Source organism: Pleurodeles waltl, chromosome 1_2 (assembly GCF_031143425.1).
Source record: "Pleurodeles waltl isolate 20211129_DDA chromosome 1_2, aPleWal1.hap1.20221129, whole genome shotgun sequence".
NCBI lineage: Eukaryota > Metazoa > Chordata > Amphibia > Caudata > Salamandridae > Pleurodeles > Pleurodeles waltl.
In genome coordinates this window covers 326733197-326757015 of record NC_090437.1, presented here as the reverse complement: position 1 = coordinate 326757015, position 23819 = coordinate 326733197, and the positions used below count along the sequence as shown (strand labels likewise).

Here is a 23819-nt window from a genome sequence, read left to right as displayed (position 1 = left end):
GTTGGCTTAATAGGGTCAATGTTTTTTTGCTGGCAGTAGCAGACAAAGCATTTCCACTTTGTTGCGTAACACTTATGTAGACCTAGTTGTGGGTCTACATGCTTCTTTAAGAATGTCCATACATTAATGCAGTAGTTGTAAATATCAAAAATCTATGTCCTCAGGAGCCATATTGCTAGGTTGAGTAACTTGGGGTCTGAATGTCTTATTTGCTCTTAATTCTGTGTTAAAAGGTCTGACCTGTTTGGGAGCTTTTGGTATGGAACTAGTGAGAGAGCCATTAGTGTTGTGAATTGGGTTGGCGTGCCCATGTAGGAGCTACAAGTATCATGGTGAGGGAAGATTGTCTGAGTTACCGAACTAGAAAAGGAATGCGTGGGAGAGGTAGGAAAGTCTAAGCAAATATCTGTGACCAGCTCATCCATAGAGCATTGCCTTTGGACTGAGGGTGAAGGTACCTGGATGCGAAGTTTTGGCATTTTATGGTTTGAACAGTGGTGAACAGATCTATTTGAGGTGTTCCCCCACTTTAGAAAGTACTGCTGAAGGACTTGTGGGTGGAGTTACTAATTTGCTAGGAAGACTGCCTGCAGTTCCAGGTAACTGATGTGTAGAGAGTATTGAGTGATATCCCATAGACCTTGCACTGTGAGGTTGTGGAGATGAGCTACCCAATCCATCTGTGATGCTTCTGTTGTGAGAATGATCTGTGGCATGGAGTCTAAAAAGGGCTGCCCTTTCATAAGGTTGGTGGTGGTCTACCATTTCAGAGAGCTGTGTGCCTGGTGGTCCCACACTACTAGATCTTCCAGCTGACCCTGTGCCTGACGCAACTGACGAGAGAGACACTGTTGAATGGGATACATGTTAAGTCTGGCATGAGGTACAATGGCAATACAGGATGCCATTATCCCTAGTAGATGCATGAAAGTCCTCATCGTGTACGAGTGGTTCTCTGTTAACTGAGAAATCAATGAGTCAAAAGTCTGAACACTGGCTGGGCTTGGGAAAGCTAGCCCCAATTGTGTATTGAGTAGCACTCCTAGATAAGGGTGTATCTGAAGGGGTTGGGGATAGGATTTGAGATATCTAACTGTGAATTCCAGAGTGTGTAGGAGATTGATTGTGAGGTGAATGTTATGTTGACATTGTTGTAACATGCTTGCTTTGATGAGCTAGTCGTCCAAGTAAGGGAAGATATGCCTGTGTTGTCGCCTGAGATGTGCGGCAACTCCTGCTAGACACTTGGTAAATACTCTGGGAGCAGTTGTGACCCCAAATGGTAATACCTTGAACTGGTAATGTTTCCTGCAACCAGGAATCTGAGGTATTTGCGGTATGCTGGATGGATGGGAATGTGAAAATAGGCATCTTTTAGATCTAGTGCTGTCATAATGTCACCTTGTTGGAGAAGGGGGATGACATCCTGAAGAGTGAGCATATGGAAATGCTCTGATACAATGTAGTGGTTTAACAGCCTGAGATCTTGAATTGTCTGAGTGACCTGTCCTTTTGGGGATGTATTAATGGAACTGGCTCTATCGCCCATTTGAGGAGAAGAGATTGCACTTCTTCCTTGAGAAGAGTGAGATGCTCCTGTGAAAGTTTGTCAGAGCGAGGGGGTATGTTTGAGGGAGTGAAATGAGCTCCACACAAAAAACATTTTGGTAATTGAAAGAAACCACTGGTTGGTGGTGGTGTCTGAACACTGTGGGTAAAAATGTTGAAGTCTTACCCCTACCGGAGTGGTGTGAGGTGGTGGAAGGTGGAGGCAGTCATTGTTTGGCAGCAGAGGTGGGGCCTCTAGAAATGGATGGTTACTGTTCCCTCTATAGGAACCTCTATAGAAACCTCTGGTGTTGGACTGAGAGGTGGTCTTGGCTTCTGTGGAACGCTGGTCTGTAAAGGATGACCTATACCCTCTTGTGAAACTGGATGATGAAAAGTACCACATTGTGGCAGTGCCCCCACAGCTTCAACAGTTTAAAAAAAAGATTCTAGTGTGGTATCCACTTGTGTGCCAAAAAGGTTCTCTTTAGCGAAAGGCACGTTTAACACTGCCTGTTGTATCTCTGACTTAAACCCTGAACACATGAGCCTAGCAAGTCTTATTTTATAATGACACCAGTATTAATGTTGTGTGCGGCTGTATCAGCAGTATCCAGGGCACAACAAATAGAATTATTCATAATAGCTTGTCCTTCTGCAGCAATGTCGCAAATCCTTTTACGATGCTCCTCAGGGAGATACTGAAGGAGATTTTTCATTGCATCCCAATGGGCCCTGTCATAGCATGCTAGCATCATCTGTGCGTCAACAGTACAGCAGTGGTTGACTGCCCGAGCTGTGACTCTTTTGCCTGCTGATTCAAATTTCTTACTTTCCTTGTCAAGAGGGGGAGTGTCTCCTTTAGATTTACTATTTGCTCTTTCAAATGCAGATGATGTGACAATAGAATCAGGAGGATTCTGAGCCTCTATAAACAGAGGGACCGTGGGTGCAGGCTTGTATTTTTTATCTAGTCGGGGAATGATAATGAGAGCTCTTACTGGCTCCTTAAAGATATCATCAGTGTGCCCAAGCATGCCTGGGAGCATGGGAATGAACTGAGTTTCTTTATGTGATGTGGCAAGCGTGTTATATAGAAAGTCTTGCTAAATAGGGGCAGTGTACAGTGGTACATTACGGAAGGCCTCTGCTGCCTTGGTTATGACTTGTTGATATGATGTGGAATCCTCAGGTGAAGCCGGTCTGGTTGGGTAGAGCCAGATCATTGGGTGTTATACGATCCAGATCATATGTATCCCATGGATCTGGGTCATCTAATGTGTCCCCCAGGTCATGAGACCCATGTGGGAGTGAATTGCCTGGTGTAAATCCTGAGAGAGGTGGAGGTGTAGGTGGAAGAGAAGGAGCTGGAGAAGAAGGGGGAGATGGAGAGGATTAAGGAGAAGGCTGAGGAAAGGATGGAGGCTTCTTTGGAAGAGGAAAAGTATTAAGTGCTTCCTGAAAAGTAAATTTCTTCTTTAAAGGAACAAGGGGTGTTGCCAAAATACAACCTGTTCCCTCCTGAATATGAAGTTGGCACTGCCAAGCATCCATTACTTCTAAAATTTGCTCCACTGGTGAAGGGGTGGTGGAGGACTGTCAGGAATCCACAGGAAAGGAGGGGTCTTGTTTGAAATTTTCGGCTCCAAAGTCTTTGGTCCCCCTCGAAACAGAGGAGGTCACCTTTCATGGACGAAACCGAAACAGTCGGTGTGCAATTGTTTGGGTCGATGCCGAAGTGCTGCCACCAGAGCCTGAGGTCAATGCCAAAGATTTTATCTTGGCTTTTTTCAGTGCCAAGCTGAAGGGCGGGAATCAGAATCAGTTTCTCGGTTTCAACCTTGGCTAGGAGGCAGTAGTGAACAGGCGACCTCTTTTGATGTAGTTTTAACAGTCTTTGTAGGGGCTGCTGGGACATTTGAACTCACGGTCTGTGCCAACTCCAACAGCTGGCTCTCAATGTCAGGCTGGACGCCTGGATTGGAGTCTTGGATACAGAAGGTAATTTCATGGTCCGGCTCCTCCTGGGTGTGCTCTGCCCCAAAAATGTCTGGTGTGTCGTCTGGAGTCCGAGACACCATTTCCAGTCGATAAGCTCTTTTGTCTGTAAACGTCATCTTTGATCAAAAGGATCCACACGTGTCGCAGCTTTCCTCATTATGTTCATGGGAGAGACACAAATTACACACCCGATGTTGATCAGTGTGGGGGAATTTTGAATGGCATCGAGGGCAAAAGTGAAATGAGGTTTGTTCCATCAGTGTAGCTGGATGCCATGTGGAGAATGTAGGCCCAAAGAGGGGTGCGAACGCCCCAAAGGGCAGGGAGTCGGTTCCGGATTTAAAATTTGAACCAAGGACAGGCTGTGAGAGAAAACGCAATCGAAACAATACCGTTGCTGAAAGGAAGACGGACAGAAAATAATTTTTGACTGGATCGAGCCAAGAACTCGGAGCGAGAGAAACACACATCCGAATCCGACAGCGGAGAGAAAACAATCTAACAAAGGACTCGATGGACATGCACAGTATCACCGAGAGGAGGAGTCACTCGATCCTGTGAATCGAAAATCTTCTTTGAAGAAAACCAAGTTGTACCACTCCGGACCCAACACTAGATGGTGACCTTATGCAAAACATGTGTATCCACAGCCACACATGGCATCGAACACATGGTTTAGTGAACGGGAGGGCGAACTGAACCTGGATAGCCTAAAGCAAATACAGCCAGCAAAATGAAAGCGAGAAAGTGTGAGTTACCACAAAGCCAATGGTAATGAAGGAGGAGAATGCATTTCATAGGTCAACTTTCTGAAAGTCCCCAAGATGTTTTTAGTAAACCTCTAGGCTGTGACCTAAAAAAGTACACATTTTAAGCACTCCATGAATCTGTTACTTGGCAAGCTAATATCTTATAGCCTTGAAGCTGCCAGCATTTTCATCAACACATTTCCTGATCATTTATAAAACAAAATAGGATCTTACTTCTGACAGCTTCTGGCTCTGAAGGGCCGCTAGGTGGTACCAGCACAGTCTGTGGAGGGCTTTTTCTCTCTGGAACAGTCTCAGTGATCACAGGGGTTGATGGAGACATGGGTTGATGGACATCTTCTGAGCTGATTGTCAGGCTCACTGTGTTCCTTGAATTCTTTAAAAGAGTGATAACCTAATAGAAATTAAAAAAAGGAATAGCAAGCTAATTAGCAAAGATAAAGTGCAACAAAAGTATTTGTTTATTATTATTGTTTATTCGGTCTAGCTTTAGACCATTGCAATACAATAAAACAATCATACATAGCAAAGATAAAACTCGTGACCATCATTCAAAAATGCCATACAATTTAAGCTAAAAATGCAACTATAAAAACTGTTAAAACCATAGTTTCACGCATAAAAACAATCCTAGTAAAAAGAAGAAGAGAAATTCAAACACCAACAGTATACAATATGATGTACTATAAAAATATAAATTAATCCACAATTTTAGGCTGCATTCAATATCAATTAAACTGCACTATAAATAAAAAAGAAAAAAAAATAATAAAATCACCAGACCCCTTAATTAATGATAGTTAAAGATAAAATATGCAATCCAGAGTCCATGACCTAAAGCCCCCTAGAGAGCCTCAGATATTTAAAATCCATACACTGGTTAGGTAGAATTTCCCATCAGAATTGAAATACATGACACCTCACAAGCCTAAAAATCTGCTAGGCTTGTCCAAATAAATCTAGTTAGAGTCCCCATCCATAAGCTAAAAAATACCAAATCAGCTCAGAGCCCCGATGCTAAGGTGAACCTATAACGGATGGACCAAGCTGCAGACAGGTATTTGGTGACTGCGCTTACTACCAGCGTAGATGAGTCATATTTGCATATTCTGAAAGCATTAGCTCGGTCCTGCAAAAATAAAATCTTGCACTAAGGGATGATCCACCTCCCTCTGGGGCTCTTATAAAGGGGGCAAAAAAACAACATGTGCTCGGGTGATTCCTTGCATCAATGACAGTTTATGCATGTATCAGTCGTGGGATTGCTTGTCGACCAACGAGCCATTAAACTGTTAACAGGTAGGGTGCCATATGTTAGCTGGAGGAATAAGGCACGGGCACGTGGAGGTATGGGGAGGTTCATGAAATTCTCGGGCCGGGGTTCATGTTTAACCTGCAGAAACTCTGCAGTTAACCGGCCTACCCCATTGTGGTGGAAAAGCTTATCGTTAGTTTTCCCCCAGAACCTCCCTTTGACCAATTGTCTAGCACTGACAGGGATCAACTCGGGGTACTTCCAATAGTGAGGGAAACCTAACTTATCCCAGGCAGATTTCATCTCCCTCAACCATAGGATTTTTTCCCAACCCTGTGGGGATGTTATGAGATCTCTTATTGCCGCCCTAAATGGTTTAAGTTCATCCGTTTTCCATATTCGAATCCAGTAAAAACGCGGTCTCAGACCAGCTGTGTCTTTGATACTATTTAGACCTAGATCGAATCTGAGAGGGATCATTGGTGTGCCCTTCCCTAACCTGGATACATGTCTAAGAAAATTATTTTCTTTGGTTTGTAAAATATCCAGTTGACTGTAGGAGCCCCAGAGTTCTGCTCCATACAGGGCCGCAGCACGGATTTGAACTTTGTAGATCTCGGAGATTGAGTTCAACGGGGGACTCACTACAGCTCTAGCCTTGCGTTCTAGTGCCCCACCTCTTTGGCTTATAATGAGTGCCCATTTTCGAATGGCTGCCTCTCATCTGCCAGAGTCTGTTATCCTAATGCCTAGATAATCGAACTCAGAGACTCTTTCCAGAGGGGTTGAATTCATTACTATTTTTGCGCATGATCTCTTTCTCGAGGAACTGAATAACATACATTTTGTTTTCTTGACATTAACATCCAGCCCATAATCTCTACAGAAAACACAGAATTGATTGACCAAATTTTGGATTCCCATCGGTGATTTAGCTAACAGGACAGTGTCATCCGCATAAAGCAGGCACAGTATTTTCTTCCCAGCCAGCTTGGGTGAATCGTTGGTGCAATTCTCTAAATATTGTATGCAATTGTTTATGAATAGGAGGGAGAGGGTAGGGGCTAGAACGCATCCTTGTCTGACTCCTCTTTTAATGGCTATTGGGTCTGTCAATTCACCATCCTTACCACACTTAATTTGTGCGTAAGTATTCTTGTGCAGTCGAACAAGGAGTTTCAAAAGACCTTTCGGAACACCCATATTGGATAGTGTCGACCACAGCAAGTTTCTCGGCACCAAATCAAATGCAGCTCTGAGGTCGATAAAAACCGCATACAGGTTCCACCCCCCTAGGACCACATTCTTCCATTTGACTGCTAAGAACCTCAGGGCTTGATCTATGGTGCTAACTGCGGGTCTGAACCCTGCCTGTAGATCAGAGATAGCTTCAGACTCTGAGATCCATTCATTGAGATGGAACAGGACTTGCTTCGCAAAAATCTTTTGGGAGTTCTCAAGTAAGCATATCGGACGGTAGTTGGTAGGATCACTGGGACTACCTTTTTTGAAGAGGGGGACTATCTTGGCACTTTTCCAAGAGCGCGGGACAGGAGCTCCTGCCGCAACTGCATTGCAGACTAGGTTTAAGTAAGGGGCCCATATGTCAGGTCTTGTCTTGTATAGGTCCCTAGGAATCTTGTCGGGACCTGGGGCCTTTCCCCAGCTCAAAGAAATTATTGCAGCTTTAGTTTCAGCTAAAGTGAATTTAATAGGGGTGGCCCCGGCAGTCAAACTGTCATCGGGATTCCTAAAGGTGGCTACAGATGTTCCTTCATATAAATGACCAAAGTGCTCAGCCCATACTACGGGGAGGTACCAGGCTGGGAGGATGTGTCCCCACTGTCGTCTGCTATCAATTTCCAGAACCTGGAAATATAATTTGCTTTTGCAGACTCCAAGATGGCTACCCATCTAGACCCCTCCCAACTCCTACGCGCCCTACAACATTCCTGTTTGTAATCCTTCCTTGCTTGTTTTATATGCTCTGCGTGACCCCCTTGCAGGGTTCTCAATAACTTATATGCTGGGCTTCCCTGCATGAGTTGCTAAACCACCCTGAGCTGCACTTCTTTCTAGGTTTGCTAACAATCTCTTTAGTAAAAAAATACTTTAAAGAGTTAAACAGTTCAGTATGAGTTGCTAGAAGCCCATCACCGTCCTCTAAATGCCAAAGCATATGCTCCATTTGATCTGCTAATAAGCTATATATTGATGTGAGGGAACCGGGAGAGGTGTTAACAGACTCCCATTTAACATTAAGTCTGTTATTCGTCATAGCAAGCTGTTGAGCATGTGCCTTAGGGTGGGAGACTTCGAGCAAAGGCAGCAGACCCCTGGTCGATAAAATCAGTGGATCGTGGTCACTTTCTTTGTGATCTAACATCCTCATGTCAATCATGTGCCCCCACAAACGGATGTCAAATAAGATGTAATCAATCTGGCTCCTGTGAGCTCCACGCCTGAAAGTATGGTGAGAGTTAACGTCAGAGCGGGAGCGACCATTACAAGCTCGAAGACCATGTGTTAGTGTAATGTCTACAACTTGATGGGCTATTCTATTCATCCTGGGTCTTTTACTCAACACTAGTTGGGGGATGCCCCAGTAGGCATCCTCTTCTTTGTATAGTTCTTGAGCCAGAGGATAGGGCTCGAAGGTAAAGTTAAAATCCCCTGCAATTAAGATGAAATGAGAGGAAGTATTGCTGTGAAGGAAGCTGTCCAATATGGTCAAAGCGTTAGACTCATAAATACTACCCGCACTCCTATTATAGATGTTAATTATTAGGAGGGGTCTCTCCTTAAGTGTCGGTACTCTTAAGGCCTGTAGATCAGGACAACCCATATCTACTACTTCAACCCAGCACTTGAGAGAGCAACTTAGCTATATGAGCAGCCCGCCCGAGGGTCTCCCAGAGGTTGACTTACGCGCTGCAACCCAGTAGGTTTTGAAACCAGATCAATAGAGGCCCAAATGCCCATGTTTCTTGAAAAAGACATATCTGATGTTCGTCTATGAACTGGCCCCATTCTGAGATTTGCATTTTGTTCTCCAGCCCTGCTATGTTCCAGCTAAGAACAGTATCTAATGCATCTGTTTTTTCTTACCAAGCTCCGCCCGGGGGTTGCGCTCTACTAGAAGTAATACAACTAGAAAGTTTAATAAACCTCAAGAACCTGACTGGGCTGCTCGGACTAACATAACCCTTTATTTTATTGCCCTGGAGATTGCTCACCCCACTAGGATCGGAGCTAATCTTATTCATATTCAGTGGCTTGGGAGGGAAAATAAACCCAGGGTTGCAGACTGCGCTTACCACAGACTCCAGGCCCCAGAAAAAGTATTCTCACTAATTCCCAAATTACAGGGATCATCGGGGTGGATGGTGTGAGTGGTGTAAGGCCTCTGGGGACTGTGCAAACAGTCTGTTCAATCTCAGGGCTACTCGTTCCTGCACCCCGTAGACTATTTCTGAGTCAATCTACCTCAGAGAGGGAAGAGGAAAAGGCTCTGCGGCCTAGCTCCGGGGCAGACTGTGGCTGGGCACAGGGGAAGCCTCTATGCGCCGTTAGCAGCTCACTGTTAGCTGCTGTAACTGCTGGGGGATAGAATACTTGGAGTCTACACAGTGAAATTTCCCCTACTAAGGGATAGGGTCTACGTGCATTTGAAGAGAGCTGCTGTACAAGGGCAGGTGAGTTAAAATTAATGACAATACAGTCCCCGTACCGAGCTTCTCCAACGAACCCACCCACCTCACCCTCCTCACCATCAGTATTGAGGGTACCATATGAAATGCGAATCTAGCAGAAGTATGTAGCCAGTGTATAACCTTATTTTTCAGTTCAGTAAAAGATTCCGGGATATTGGTTTTGAGTTCAGGAACGTTTGTAATAACGAGAACGTATGGGCATGATTCCGGGGGAAGGTGTAAAGTTCTGGGTCTAATCCCACCGTTAATCTGCACCATCTCTGGAGAGCCTGATTGATGATGCTCATAAACAAAGTTAGCTGTGCAAACTTTTGTTGCTAAATCATTACGGGAAGCAAGTCCTCCAGTTCCTTTAAGAGGAGGGACAGAGACCTTGGATGCCTTGTCCTTTGGGATAATAACCTCTCTGTCAGTTAAATCCCCCTCATGGTTTTTGGGAAACATGAAACCCCTAGTCGTTGGTGCAGGAAAACTGCCATCACTGGCACGAGGATGGCTCATGTCGGAGGGGGGGGAATGAGATTGGAGGTCTGCTTGGAGAGAGGTGGCCAACGACTGGGTCCTAATAAATCCTTCCAATTTCTCCTCAATCACTTTGAGGCGAGCTGCTATAGGCTGGAGCATCTTAGTAAACTCTTCTTTAATGGATTCCATTATATGGTCAATTACCGATCGTCCGCTGGCACTTTCTTGGGGATTTGTAGTGTCATCATTCCCAGAAACAAGGCCCAGATTAGGGGGGCTCGAAATGTGCGTTCGTTTGTTCCTTATAATGGTCTCCCTTCGTTTCCTTTTCCCTTTAATACTGGGATCTACAAAGGAATGGGACCCACCCTTAGAAGGGCCCGGAGTTGGCAGCATCAACACAGGTGGTACAGTGGAATCATCCAGTGCTTCGACTGAGTGTTCCTAACAGTTTCTGGGGGGGATAGAGGGAGAGATGACCAATGTAGGTTGTGAGTCTGATAACTGTGGTGGCTGTAGGGCTTGACAGCTAGGGGCCGAGAGTATCGGGGCAGTTAAGCGGCGCTGGACCATTTCTATCTCTTTTTCTAATGCTCCAATGGCCTTTTGAAGAAATCCGTCTAAGGTTTTGTTGTTGCCATGTTTATCCTGGGCTCCCGCCCCCTTCCGTCTGCCCATCCTTTCCCCTTATTTCGGCTAACTTCACACTAAATCTGCAATCTCCTCACTCGTGCTCCTGCTTAAACGCGGTTAGCCCCTTTATTCCCACCAGCTGGGGCCCTGCTTACACACAACAGTGGGACACCTCACCTGCAGTGAACTTAAAACTCCCCAAACCTCGCTGTTATCAATCTGGGTTCAAATCGCTGTGCCCAAGAATGGTGGAATAAAGAGATGTGGCCCAGCCTGGCCTCCTCCGGTCGCTGACGGGTACAGGACGGCCCGCCCTTGGCCCGGGCTTGGCCCGGGCGCGTCCCGCGAAGCGGGCGTGCCAGAACATTTAAAGGGGCCTCTGGTCCAGCCCCTGCTGCTCCTGCGATAGCGCGTCCCGCGAGGCAAGCGGCGCACAAGAAAGTTTAAAGGGGCCTCTGGTCCCGCCCCTGCTGCTCCTGCGATAGCGCGTCCCCAAAAGTATCAGTGCATACTGGCACTTTCTGACAGGTTCCAAACTTAAAATTGTTCTTTGGTGTCCTATATGCATTTTTGGACGTTATCATCATGTACTGCTATTTTATTTCATTGAGTGATTAAAAATTATTACCATCTATATAGGGGATCAAAAGCAAAGACCAAGGTAATCCACAACAAAGGACACGCTCAGAAGTACTTACGTTCGGTTTCTTAAAACACATTAATTTACATGTGGTAACATTTTCCAAGTGTACTAGGGCAAACAGGGGTTACCGGGCTTGAATCGTGCCAAACAAGCCTAATATCATTGATGCTCTGGAACTTATCCTTTCTACTGAGCTCAAAACTTAGCATTAAGTATATTCTTTTGGCACATCTCTCAAGAGTTGTGAAGTTTAACAGTTCACAACCTGTTCAAGAAGGTGGTATGGTATTTGATACACAAGATTCAATAATCAAAGCAATAACGTCAATAACACAATGCCTAGACAGTGTCTTAATCTTAGAATAAGAAACAGTGTTTTGCTAAAAGGACATACAACATAATACTGTAATAAATATGTTGACCATGCCGACTACCCTTCGATGACTACTGGGAAGGCAGCTTAGACTGCTATGGTGGGAGAAGCTCGTAACATCCTTCTTGTTTCACAGTTACAACTAGTCTCTTGGATTCCTTCTAATATAGATGTGGGATTTAGTAAATTTTGAGGTTGGGCAACCAACCTAGTCAGGGGTCAGCTCTACTAATTTTCCAATCCATTTAGGAGTGGACTTTATTCCTCGTTCGGGTTCCCTGGAAAACACAGTGCCTTGGTTGTAAGTCTAATCATGAAGTAGGGCAGACAGCCACTGCCTGTCCTGATGTTTCAGCAGAGCAGTGCTGTTCTATGTGGTGTAGACCACATGGAGCACATGGTATGTGCCTCGACCTAGTCAAGCCTAATGGTACAAAGGTGCAGTGAGGTACCATGATATAGGTAAATGGAGGCAGCACCAACAGCAATCAAGGGGGCTGCAGTGGTGTTGTTAAGCTTGCAGCTCAGCAGATTTTGTGGTCTGGAATCTTCCTCCAGCTCAGATACAGAAACCGCCACCCAAACTATCTTGGTGCCCATCCATGATGAATACTTAGATGCTGAAACAGACCTCTTAATGTGGCTATCGTTTGGCACTCTTGCTTTGCTTTTGTAGGGACTGCAGACTGTGGTCTAGTTTATTATAGCACTATGCGCCTACCTGATGCTCAATTGTTTCATCAGAACTCTGACAGACTTGTTTTCTTCAACAGCATTACTCCACAAGGGCATACAGTATGCTTAGACTATGAGGACTCTTTGGAGACTATTTTGTTTAGCAAAGTGGTGCAGGTTCTTACCTGGCGCTCTAAGCGAGTATCTTCAGTTCATCTGACCTCAACTCATTCACAACCCCTCTCTTTCTGAGATGCATCCTCCTAATGGTAGGACACTTCCAATGCCCCTCCTGAGAAGTAGAACAGCCTTTTCACCTGAAGCATGGTCAAAGTAGCCTCTCATTACATTCTTGGTGGAACGCCCCAGGTTTAATGTCTGAACTTGGCAAGAGGAGTGGGCAAAGAATACCCGATCCCTGGAGCTCAGAAAGTTTCTCTTGCCACTGATGTTGAGGACATGGATACAGATAAAATGTTCTGTTGCTCACGCAACTGAAAGAACAAGAATTAAGCAGAATAAGGTTTAAGTTGTATCTGAGGCGACCCCACAGAAAAGAGGGCTGTGCAAGGAGGAAAATGCCCCTAACAGTACAAGGTGAGACAGGTTTGGCAAAAAGCACCGGAACCAAAATAGGGCTATGCCAGACACCCTATATCAGCAATCCTTCATAATAGTCAATCAAAGTCTAATGAGATATACTAAGCACAGAACAGGCAATGACAAACGATTGCAGAGCAATGACACAGCTGTCTTCAATGATCTACTTTAAAAGTTTAAAAGAGCCACCGTTCTGTCATGTCTAGGTTCAAACCTAGACTTAAAGGTGCTGAGTTGAGGGATTTATGTTTTCCATATTGTCTTGTGATTGTGAACTAATCACTGTAGGAAAGTGCACCTTTTGGCATGGTTATCCCCTCACTTTTTGCTTGATATCTGATGCTAACTTGGCTGAGTGTGTGCTGTGATCCCGCTAACCAGGCCCCAGCACCTGGTTTTTTCCCTAACCTGTACAATTGCCACACCCTGGCACCCAGCTAAGGCCCTTGTAAAACGAACCAGTGGTACCAAGGGCCCTGTGGCCAGGAATGGTCTCTAAGGGCTGCAGCATGTATTGGGCCACCTTAAGGGATCATTCACCGAACACGTGCACACTGCCCTTGCAGATTGTGTGTGTTGTTGGGGAGAAGAAGGTAAAGTCGACATGGCATTCCTCTCTGGGTGCTGTGCCCACAAACCACTGCCTGTGTCATTGGTAAGGCACCCCTCTAGCAGGCTTTACAGCCCTACGGCAGGGTGCACTATACTGCAGATGAGGGTATAGCTGCATTGGCAATATGCCCCTACAGTGTCGAAGTCCATGCTTATACATTGTAAGTGCAGTGTGGACATATTGAGTACATGGGCTGGGAGTTTACCATTACAACTCTGCCGCTCCATGATGGCTTCACTGAAGACAGGGAAGTTTGGTATCAAACTTCTCAGCTCAATAAACCCACACTGATGCCAGTGTTGGATTTATTGAAAAATGCACACAGAGGTCATCTTAGAGATGTCCCCTGTATTTCACTCAACCCTCTAGTATGAGGCTGACTGGTCTGTGTCAGCCTGCCACTAACAGACAGGTTTCTGACCCCAGGGGGTGAGAGCCTCTGTGCTCTCTGGGGTCGATGACAAAGCCTGCTCTGGGTGGAGGTACTTCCCACCTCCCCCCTGCACGAAGTGATACACTTGGAGGTGAGCCTTAAAGACTCCTGCCTTTTGTTACACTGCCCAGGGCACTCCTGCCTATCCAAAGACCAATACTTCCTGAGGACAGCAGCCCTGTCCACAAAGAACCGCCCCGGATCCGCAAGTCTTGCCCACTGCGCACCTAACACCCACAGCCTGTGTCCAGGTGGCGCACCAGTCCAGAGAAGGTCCCTAGGCAATTCTGACCTCGGTTGAAGCCTCCTGACTAACACAACAATGCCGGCAGCCTAAATACAGAGGACCCCCTTCCCCCATGACTGGATCCGGTTGCCTAAAGGTACCCCCTGCACCCGCAGTCCCCTGGCCCTGGGGAACTGAACTGATGGCCCAGCAATCTCCAGTGGCTCTCTATGTACCTGTCCAGCAGTTGGTTTTCTTCAGTCAACTCCCTGGACCACGCCTGCAGCGTCTTTGTGACCCCCTGGCAATCCCTCATTGTAAAGCATTGGGCGCCTGACGGTATGTTTACACCCTGAACGCGGCCGGCCTCGTGCTGCTGAGGGTGTGTGTTTGGTGCTGACCTGTGGCCCCCCTGGTGCTGATCTAAACCCCACAGGTCTGTGGCCTGATGTCACAGGTACTTACCTGCAAGCTGTTTCTTTCTAAGTGCCGCCTGTCTCCATAGGATTTCATTGGGCGCCAGACACCAACTTTTACATCTGCACCCGACCGTGCTGGTGGTACACCCTGGGTGTCTTCCTAAACCTTGCCCTGTGGACACTCTAACCTCCGAAGACTGGGATCTTAAGTCGAGTACTTACCTGCAAATTGTGTTGTTACTTTTCCTCCCCTAGGACTGCATTGCTTTCTATGAGAAGTTGCACTAAGTGTCTAATTCTGAAATTGAAAAGTATTACTTACCTGTGAACTGTTTTACCTGTGAATTCTAAAGAAAGTGCATTTGATACTTGAAACTGATACCTTCTTGAAACTGTACTTATCTGCAACAAAGATTCTTTTGGTTCTAGAAATAAAGTAACACAATATATTTTTGCTATATAAAAACCTTTGCCTGGAGTTAGTCATTGAATGTGTGCCTCATTTCATGACTGTGTGTGTACAGCAAATACTTTGCACTACCCTCTGATAAGTCTAACTGCTTGACCACACTATCACAAAAGAGAGCATTAGTATTATCTACTATAGCCTCTGTTAAGCCTTTGGGGATCCACTGGACTCTGTACACACTATACCACATATAGGTATAGTATCCAAGAAAGAAGTGACTCAAACAGATGATCTCACTAAAGAACAAAAATATATTTCTACTACAACGTTTCAGCTTCCGCCTTCCTCAGGTAGTACAAGATTGTTTGCTCAGTGGCTGCACAGCTGACACTGGTGGATTTTCAAAAAGCATCATGAGTGAAGATTCCAAACGGAATGTGGAATCAATGCAGTCCTGAGAACTCTTCAGATATGCAGAAATCAAGTGGTATTGTCAGTGATGTTCAGTCCATCTGGATGCAGTGATTTTAAATGGTACATCCAGAAATTTTCTCTGATGTCCAGTAGTTCTTCCTTTAAAACATGTTCAACAGGGAAAATATTCAAATCTGATAGTAAATGGTCCACAAGGTTAAACTGGTTGGCTACAGGCTGGTCAAGTTTCTTGTTAATTATTGCTGATTTGTGGTTCCTGAATCGTGTACGGAGGTCATTCACAGTTTGACCTACATATTGTTTTTTACAGCTTTGACGTTGGCACTGAATCACATAAATAATGCATGTTGAGCGACATGTAAGATGCTGTCTTATTCCATAGGTCCTTTTTGTAACAGAGCTAGTTACTGATGATGTTTGTAAAAGGTATTCACATGTGATGCACCTTTTGGAATCACAGCAATGAACTCCTGCAATTGTTACAGCTTGCTTAAGTTCACCTCTCACAATAAGTGATCGTAAATTGGGAGCTCTGCGGTAAGCAATGACTGGCGGTTTTGGAAAAAGCTTTTGCAATTTTTCACAAGTAGATAGTAAGGGAAAAGTTGTTTGTATTATATTTCTGTAGTTGGGAGCTGATGGATGATAGTCAACCACAAAAGGGATTCTGTCACTTTTGTTTCTTCTGTTGTTATTCCAAATAAGTGCTTTCCTGGGTAACTGCAAAGACAGCAACTTACAGGGCCAATGTTCTGGACTTAAGGTGAGTAAGGGGCAGGATCCTAGGCCACACCAACGGATCACCTTGGGCGACAGAGCATATTTTTTGATACATAAAACACTGGCCTGGTGTAAGTCATTGAGTGTGTGCCTCATTTCCTGACTGTGTGTGTACAACAAATGCTTATCACTACCCTCTGATAAGCCTAATTGGTGGACCACACTAACCGAAAAAGAGAGCATTAGTATTATCTACTTTAACATCTGTAAAGCCTCTGAGGATCCTCTAGTCCCTCTGTGCACACTAAATCTTACTTTGGGATAGAATATACAGAACCAGCTTCCTACAATCACCACGTTCATTATTTGGCCCAGAGATGAAGACTGGCATTATGTACCTCTTTGGGGGACAACCTACTGGCAATCAAGTAAGGTTATGTTCAGTCCTCAATAACTAAAGTATTTTGGCCTTCGTGTCTCAAATATAATTGGTGAATGCACAAGCTGATTGTTGTGTGTGTGTGGGTTTTACATAGAAATGAATGACAGAGTCTACTGGACTCCAACGGTGCTTGCTTGCTGCAGTACAAGATCATGGTCACTATTTGCAGGGATGTGTCAGCATTTTGGACATACCAGCGCATAAGTGTACATTTCCAGCTCTACCTCAACCCGCCCAAAAAATCAGATGTGCCTGAGAAATCAGGAAGGTAACAGACTCCTTCTTTTTCATGTAAATCAGAGTAAAACTCACACCTCCTTTTTTTGCGATGATGACCATTATCACCCTGTGCAATGGTTTTCATGTCTGAAGATATTAAATATCTACTTACGCCTGCATAAACAAGTTCCAGAAGAGGCAGCCAGGGCAACATGCCCAGACCACAAGGATGTCATGACAGGAACATGTCCATCCAAGGGATGGGAGGAGTCCAAACATAGTCAAAAGAAGTAATTCATGTGATTAGTAATGCTTGTCCACTAGACAAAGCTAAGAACTAGCCTCTTCTGCCAGGACATTCCTCAATGTTGTGTCATCTGCACAGAAGTTCTGTTCACCCATACAAGTGAGGAGAAAACTGGAAACCAGAAGTGGAAATGCTGTGGGGCATCAACTTGATACTGAACCAGTAGAGAGAAAGAGGAACTTGCCAGTTTGCATGACCAGTCGACGTGCACCCACCAGGACATAGTAACCCGATCAACTGACAGCGAGGCACAGTGACTGGAATGATCTGAGTGCAGAACATCTTCACAGACTCAGCTGGTACATGAACCAAAAGGTTGTACCAACTAGCAGCACAAAAAACACAACCTTTGTTTTCAGGAGTTGCTCCATTGCTTTCAACCACCGATCTGGGACAGCCTGATATAGACAGCACTGTGCCCAATACACATGGGGTGTTCGAACCTTCCCTTCTGCCATCTATGGAGGTCTTGCAATATCTAAATGTCAACCTCTGGACTCAATTACATTGCACCAGCTGAGGCAGGTCACCTTAATTTCCAACATCTTTGGACCTGTCTTCCTAATTGTAGCAGTTCTGGAGATATTCTTGATTAAAACCCCACTTGAAACCCAATGTCAAGGCCACTAGTCAACTAATCACTGGACATTCTGGTGCCAGGTATGGTTGTCTACAGTCAGTGGGTGCCCCCACCATCAGAAATACTTGAATTCTCGACCACCACTTTGCAAGTACAAGCTTGCTGCCTAGCAATCTTGAACCTACCCAGACAATCTCTCTAACCTATAAGCCATCATTTAAGGCCTATCATGTGCACTGCAGACGATAGTTCTGCGACTAAGTCAAAACATGGTATGGTGACTATCCTCTGCAGTTCAGGTGTGATACCTTCTGTTATGTCTATGGTACTATAGAGTATTATTGCCATTAATAAAAAAAACAAGACTTTCTGCTGTACCTATTGTGCTACAGGCATAATACAAAGACTCTCTTCTTCAAAGATCTTATAATAAGCTTACTAGCACACTGCAGGAGCAAATGTGACTGATCGGTACTGAGCAGATGGGGTGTACCGGTTAGTGGAATAAAGAGTGGCCTGCACTAAGGAATGCCCTCCTCAATAGGGCAATGTGTATTCGGTGTATATTTAACCATTTGGGGTGAGGCAAGGATGAACATTTAGAATTTTTAAAAAATGGCCAATAAATATAAGCATGCATGCAAGCATATGTAGTGTAACAAAGTCATGTGCTAAGAGGCAGAAATCTTAAGATGTCCCATGTCAGGTGAAAGAAGTTTTTTTTAAAAGTCAGTTACTCCTAACTTTTAATTATTTTTTCACCACATGTTTTGGCATACAAGTGCTGTAATGTATGGAAAAAAGAACTGGATAAGCTACTTACAACTGACATGATCCAGCTTGATATGTATGATTGGCAAGTAGAGAGGAGCCCAGAAGTCAAAGCTCATTAAACAATTGTTTTAATTTGAAAAATAGTTTTGATATATTGTAACCCTTCCCACTGCCACCCTTCATTAAGTTTTGATGTTGCTTATGAATGGTGTGTGATATAATATCCTTATCTAAAATGTACTACTGTTAGGTCAGGCGAGGTGGGTACCTTTTCAACTGGATGGCCCACAACTGGCTCATCATCCACGGCCAGGATTCGATCACCTACTTTAATGCGTCCATCCTGTAAAAAAAGAAATAGCAAATGGTTACAAGACATATCACTGGCACAATCATCTCCTTTTTGAAGCTTTCAGGGCCATATCACATTGATACCTTTGCTGCTGCTCCATGGTCTGTTAAATTTTTAATAACAACACCATTCAATGTATCTTCTTCGCTGATGGCAATACCGAGCCCTCCTTGATCCTGTATGATAGACCCAAAGCATTAACCATGTTAATGTAATATTATGCTATGTGTTTCTTTCAGACGATGTACTGTGTTACCGATTATAGTAGGAAATTGCACAGTGGGGAAATTTAAACAATTGTAACAGCAGTTTGTGACAAATGGCATTGCATCCTTGTACGTGTTAGCATTATGTACTCAATGAAATGTTGGTGCACATCGAGAAAGGAGTAACTTTACATTAAGCACCAGTAAAGCCAATATGTCTCACCAGTGCAAGAGCTATTGGCTGTGCCAATGTTTTTTTTTTAGCCATGTTGTACACCAGCGAGGCTGCTGTTCAGCATGGCTAAAAGATAGAGGCATAGAGGAGAGTGGCATGGAGTGTTAGAGTGGAATGGTGAAAAGTGGAGTAGAGTGTTGGGGTGTGGGAGACAGTGTTGTGTATTGGAGTGGCATAGCGTGAAGCTGCTAGAGTGGCATACACTGGAGTGCCATAGAGTAGAGCAGACTGGTGTAGAGCACAGTGGCATACGGTGTTGCAGAGAATAGTAGTGCAGAGTGCAGTGGCACTGAGTCTATTGGTACTGAATTTAGCATGGTACAATGCAGCTTCAAAGATTGCAGTGGCATAGCTTAAGAGTGCTGCAGAGTGGAGTGGCGCAAAGAAGAGTGGCACAGAGTAGAGAAGAGTGCAGTGGCATAGAGTGCGGTGGTATTGAGTGGTGCAGAGTGGAGTGTCATAAAGTTGAGTGATGCAGAGGACAGTGGTGCAGACTAGAGTAAAGTGCCGAGTAGAGTGCAGTGGCGTGGAATAGTGCAGAGCAGAGTAGCATTGATTGGAGTGGCAGGGAGTGCACTGTTGCACAGTAGAGTGTCAGAGAGAAGTGGAGTAGAGTGACAGAGAACAGTGGCATACAGTACTGTGATGCAAAGTAGAGTGTGGTTGTGTAGTGTATTGACAGAGTGCAGTGGTTAAGAGGAGAGTGGTACACAGTGAAGTGGCAGAGCAGAGTGGTGCATAGTGGAGTAGAGTGGCACAGAGTGCAGTGGAGTAGAGTAGAATGTTTCGGAGGAGAGTAAAGTGACAGAGTAGAGTGGTGAATGGTAGAGTTCAGTTGTGTAGAGTGGCATAGAGTGCAATGGTGTAGAGTAAAATGTTGTGGAGTGTTGTGTATTGAAGTGGCATAGCGTGGAATTCGGTAGAATGGCATACACTTGAGTGGCATAGGGTAGAGTGAACTGGTGTACAGTGTACTTACGTAGAGTGTTGCAGAGTATAGTTGCACTGAGTGCAGTGACATTGAGTTCAGAGGCGTACAATAAAGTGTCATAGAATGCAGTGGCATAGATTAGAGTGGTGCATTGTAGAGTGGAGTGGCACAGCTGTGGAGTGGAGCACACCAGAGTGGCGCAGGCTAGAGTGGCGCAGAGTACAATGCAGTGGTGCAGAGCAGTGGCGTGTAGTGGCGTAGAGTCGAGTGATGTAGAGGGCAGTGGCACAGAGTAGACTCAACTGGCATAGAGTGCAATGGCATAAAGTGATGAGTTGAGTGGCATAATGTGCAGTGGCGTAGAGTGTTGCAGAGTAGAGTAGCATAGAGTGGTGTAGCATAGAGTGGTGTAGCATATAGTGCCATAGAGTGCAGTGGCATAGAGTGGAGTGGCATAGAGTGGAGTAGTATAGAGTGAAGTGGCAGAATTCAGTGTTGAGGTGCAGTGATGCAGAGTGAAGTGCAGTGGCATAGAGTGCAGTGAGTGCAGTTGTGCAGAGTGCATTGGCATAGAGTGCCATCGTTAAGAGTAGAGTGGCAAAGAGTAGAGTGGCAAAGAGTAGAGTGGTAAAGAGTGGAGTGGTGCAGAGTAGAGTGGTGTAGAGTGCAGTAGCCTCACAGATTTAGAGAGGAGTTGCGTAAAGTGGCGCAGTGGCATGGTGTAAAATGGAGTGGTGCAGAGTAGAGTGTAGTGGTGTGAAATGGTGCAGAGTGGAGTGGCATAGAGTGGAGTATTAACGGTATGGTAGCACACTGTCATTACAGAAAACACATTTGCAACTGAAATGACAACTACATTTGCAAAGTGGAACAAGTTACTTACCTTCGGTAACAGATTTTATGGTAGAGACGTAGTCTAGTTGCAGATTCCTTACCTTAGAATTTCACTCCAGGGGCAAGTCTGAATCCAGAGATATTTCTCAAGCAGTACCCCTGCACAGTGTCAAGTGGCAGTGGTTGGTACCGCATCAGTTGTCAACATTAGTTTCTTTTCGCGACTTTCCATGCCAGAAGCTCAAAACAGTTTGCAGAGCGGTTAGGAATCGGCAACAATAATATGTCTCTACCAGATAAGGCATTACTGAAAGTAAGTAACTTGTTCATCTGGTGGAGCCTTCAAGTTGCAGATTCCTTACCTTAGAATAGATACCCAAACAATATCAACCCCCCAGGAGGGTCTTCAAACAAAGATCATACTAGGAGATCCTGCAGGACTGAATGGGCAAAATATCCATCCCTTCGAACCTGACTGTTCGGCAGTAATGTTTGGTGAACGTGTGTAAGGATGCCCACGTTGCTGCCTAACAGATGTCTAGGACTGCGACTCCAGATGCTAACGCAGGGGGTGGCAGCTGGTGCTCTAGTAGCGTGAGCATGGAAACCCTCTGGAGGTTGCTTTTTAGTCAAATGTGTAGCACATTTTAATGAAGAGAACGACCCATCTAGAGATGGTTCTCGTCTGCACTGCCTGACCTTTCTTTGCACCCACATACCAGACAAAGAGTTGATCATCCACCTGGGACTCTCTTGTATTATCAAGGTAGAACGCCAAAGCTCTTTTTGGGTGCAGGTGGTGGAGTCTAACCTCTTCCTTAGAAGGATGTCGGGCATAAATGTAGACAAGGCAATGGATTGGCCTATATGATCGGTTGTGACCTCTTTTGCAAAAAGATAGCCCTGGTGCTAAGCACCACTTTGTCAGGATAGATGGAAAAGTAGGGTGGTTTAGATGACAATGCCTGCAACTCGCTCACCATGTTGGCAGATGTAATGGCCACGAGGAAGGCTGTTTTTAATGTTAGAACCCTGAGAGGACAATTGTGAAAAGGCTCAAAGGAAGCACACATGAGAAATGTTCAGAACCAAATTCACATTCCATTGGGGCATGATGAATGGTGATGTAGGAAGCATGTGGGTAAGACCCTTATGCAGCCTACTAACAATAGGAGACAAATAAAAAGGGTTGGTCAGGTAATCGCAGAAATGCAGAGAAAGCAGACAAATAACCTTTGAGGGTGCCCAAAGTAAAGCCTTGCTGGGCCAAAGGAAGTCTAAACAAGAGAATCTCAGACAGAGGGGCAGAGCGGGGGTCAACCGACTTGCCTGTGCACCATGGCACAAATTTATGCCAACAACAGGTGTATGCCATTTTGGTGGAGTGACGCCTGGCTGCCAAGATAAAATTACATACTTCGGATGGAAGGTCAAAAGCAGTCAACTGCTGCTGCTCAAACTACATGCAAAAGGTGGAGACTGGACAGGTTTAGGTGAAGAACCCTCCTCTTCTGCTGCAACAGAAAATCCTCCCAAAGGGGCAGTCTGATTGGATGATCGATGGCCATGCTCAGTAGCTCGGGATACCCAACTCTTTGTACCCAGTCCAGAGACACAAGCTTTAGTTAGGACTGGTTGTTCTCGACTTTCTTTGAGTACTCTGGGCAGAAGTGGTATGGGCAGAAAGGCGTACAGGAAGCAAGAGATCCACTTGAGATAAAAAGCGTCACAGAGTGAGTGCCACCTTGAAAACTCCAACATGCAAAACTGCCAACATTGCATGTTCTCTGCTGAGGTGAACAGATCTGACCAGGGCTCTCCCCACTGCTACAAGAGACCTTGCGCCATCTCCGGATTGAGACGCCTTTCGTGATCGACCAGGCATTGCTGGCTGAGTTTGTTCACTCTGGCATTCAGAGACCCCGCCAGGTGTTGAATCACCAGGGAAATACCTTGATGTTCCAGCCATTTCCAGAGGTGCAGAGCTCCCCGTCAAAGGGTCCATGACCCCACCTCCCACTTGTTGTAGTACCACATGGCGGTGGTGTTACCAGTGAACAACTACACGGCTTTCCCTTTGAGAGAGGGAAGGAATGCTTTCAATGCCAGTTTGATCGCCCTGGGCTCTAAAAGATTGATGTGGCGCCTGGACTCCACCAGAGACCTGACACTTTTGATCCCCGATTGTCCCATGTGGCTGCCCAATCCCAGGATTGATGCATTTGTCCCTACAGTCTGATCTGGTTGGGGAAGGGAGAGGGATCTGCCTCTGACCCACCCACGGTTCAAGAGCCACTGCTGCAGATCTTGTGCATTTCCCTCCGAGATTTGGACCATGTCAGATAGATTCCACTGATGCTGCACCCACTGGAACTTCAGGTCCCACTGCCGAGCCAGCATATGCCATCTGGCACGTGTCACCAGCAGGATGCAGACAGCCATAAGGCCCAGGAGCCTAAGAGTTATTCTCACCGAAATCCAGGATAGAGGCCAAAACATCTGTATCTTAGCCTGAATGCAGGAAAGTAGCACCTTTCTGTCATAGTTACCCTCACTTTTTGCCCGGTGTCAGTATGTTTAGACCAAGAGTCTCCAACCTTTTCTGTAGTAAGAGCTAATTCTATCAGTGAAAATCATTGTGAGCTACTGAAAGCCAAGGCACTTGCGCAGTGTTACTAGACACTCCCCGCCCAGCTCACTGACTAAGTCTAATGTTCATACAGCCAGAAACTATGGTTTGAACAAAATACTTTTTGACTAGGGGCTCTAAACAGGGCTGACGTCTGCCAGTGAGAGCATGGTCTTGTGTGCGTATGAATGGGATATATGTGAATAGGTGAAAGAGAGCCTGTGTCATATGTACTTGCAGCACAGGAAATACCTTTCCAAATATGTGGAACCGTTATGTGTATAATACAAAAATATAGCCATTTTTAATGGGAGAATTTTAAAGTGCATAACAATGTTCTGCAAAAATATGTATAATATGGAACATTTTTCCGCACTTT

At 45.2% G+C, this 23819-nt stretch overlaps 1 protein-coding gene across 12 annotated transcripts in view; it reads right to left on the bottom strand.

Annotated features, from left to right (window-relative positions):
- The window catches only part of MPDZ (multiple PDZ domain crumbs cell polarity complex component), a 1044214-nt gene that overhangs the window by 269834 nt on the left and 750561 nt on the right, over positions 1-23819 (bottom strand). For all 12 annotated transcript variants that reach the window (XM_069238948.1, XM_069238974.1, XM_069239000.1 and 9 more), the window contains 3 exons: positions 18689-18781; positions 18522-18596; positions 4533-4713 (listed from right to left, as the gene is read on the bottom strand). In XM_069238948.1, the coding sequence (XP_069095049.1) occupies positions 4533-4713; positions 18522-18596; positions 18689-18781 (349 nt within the window). The remainder of the gene's footprint in view (positions 1-4532; positions 4714-18521; positions 18597-18688; positions 18782-23819) is intronic.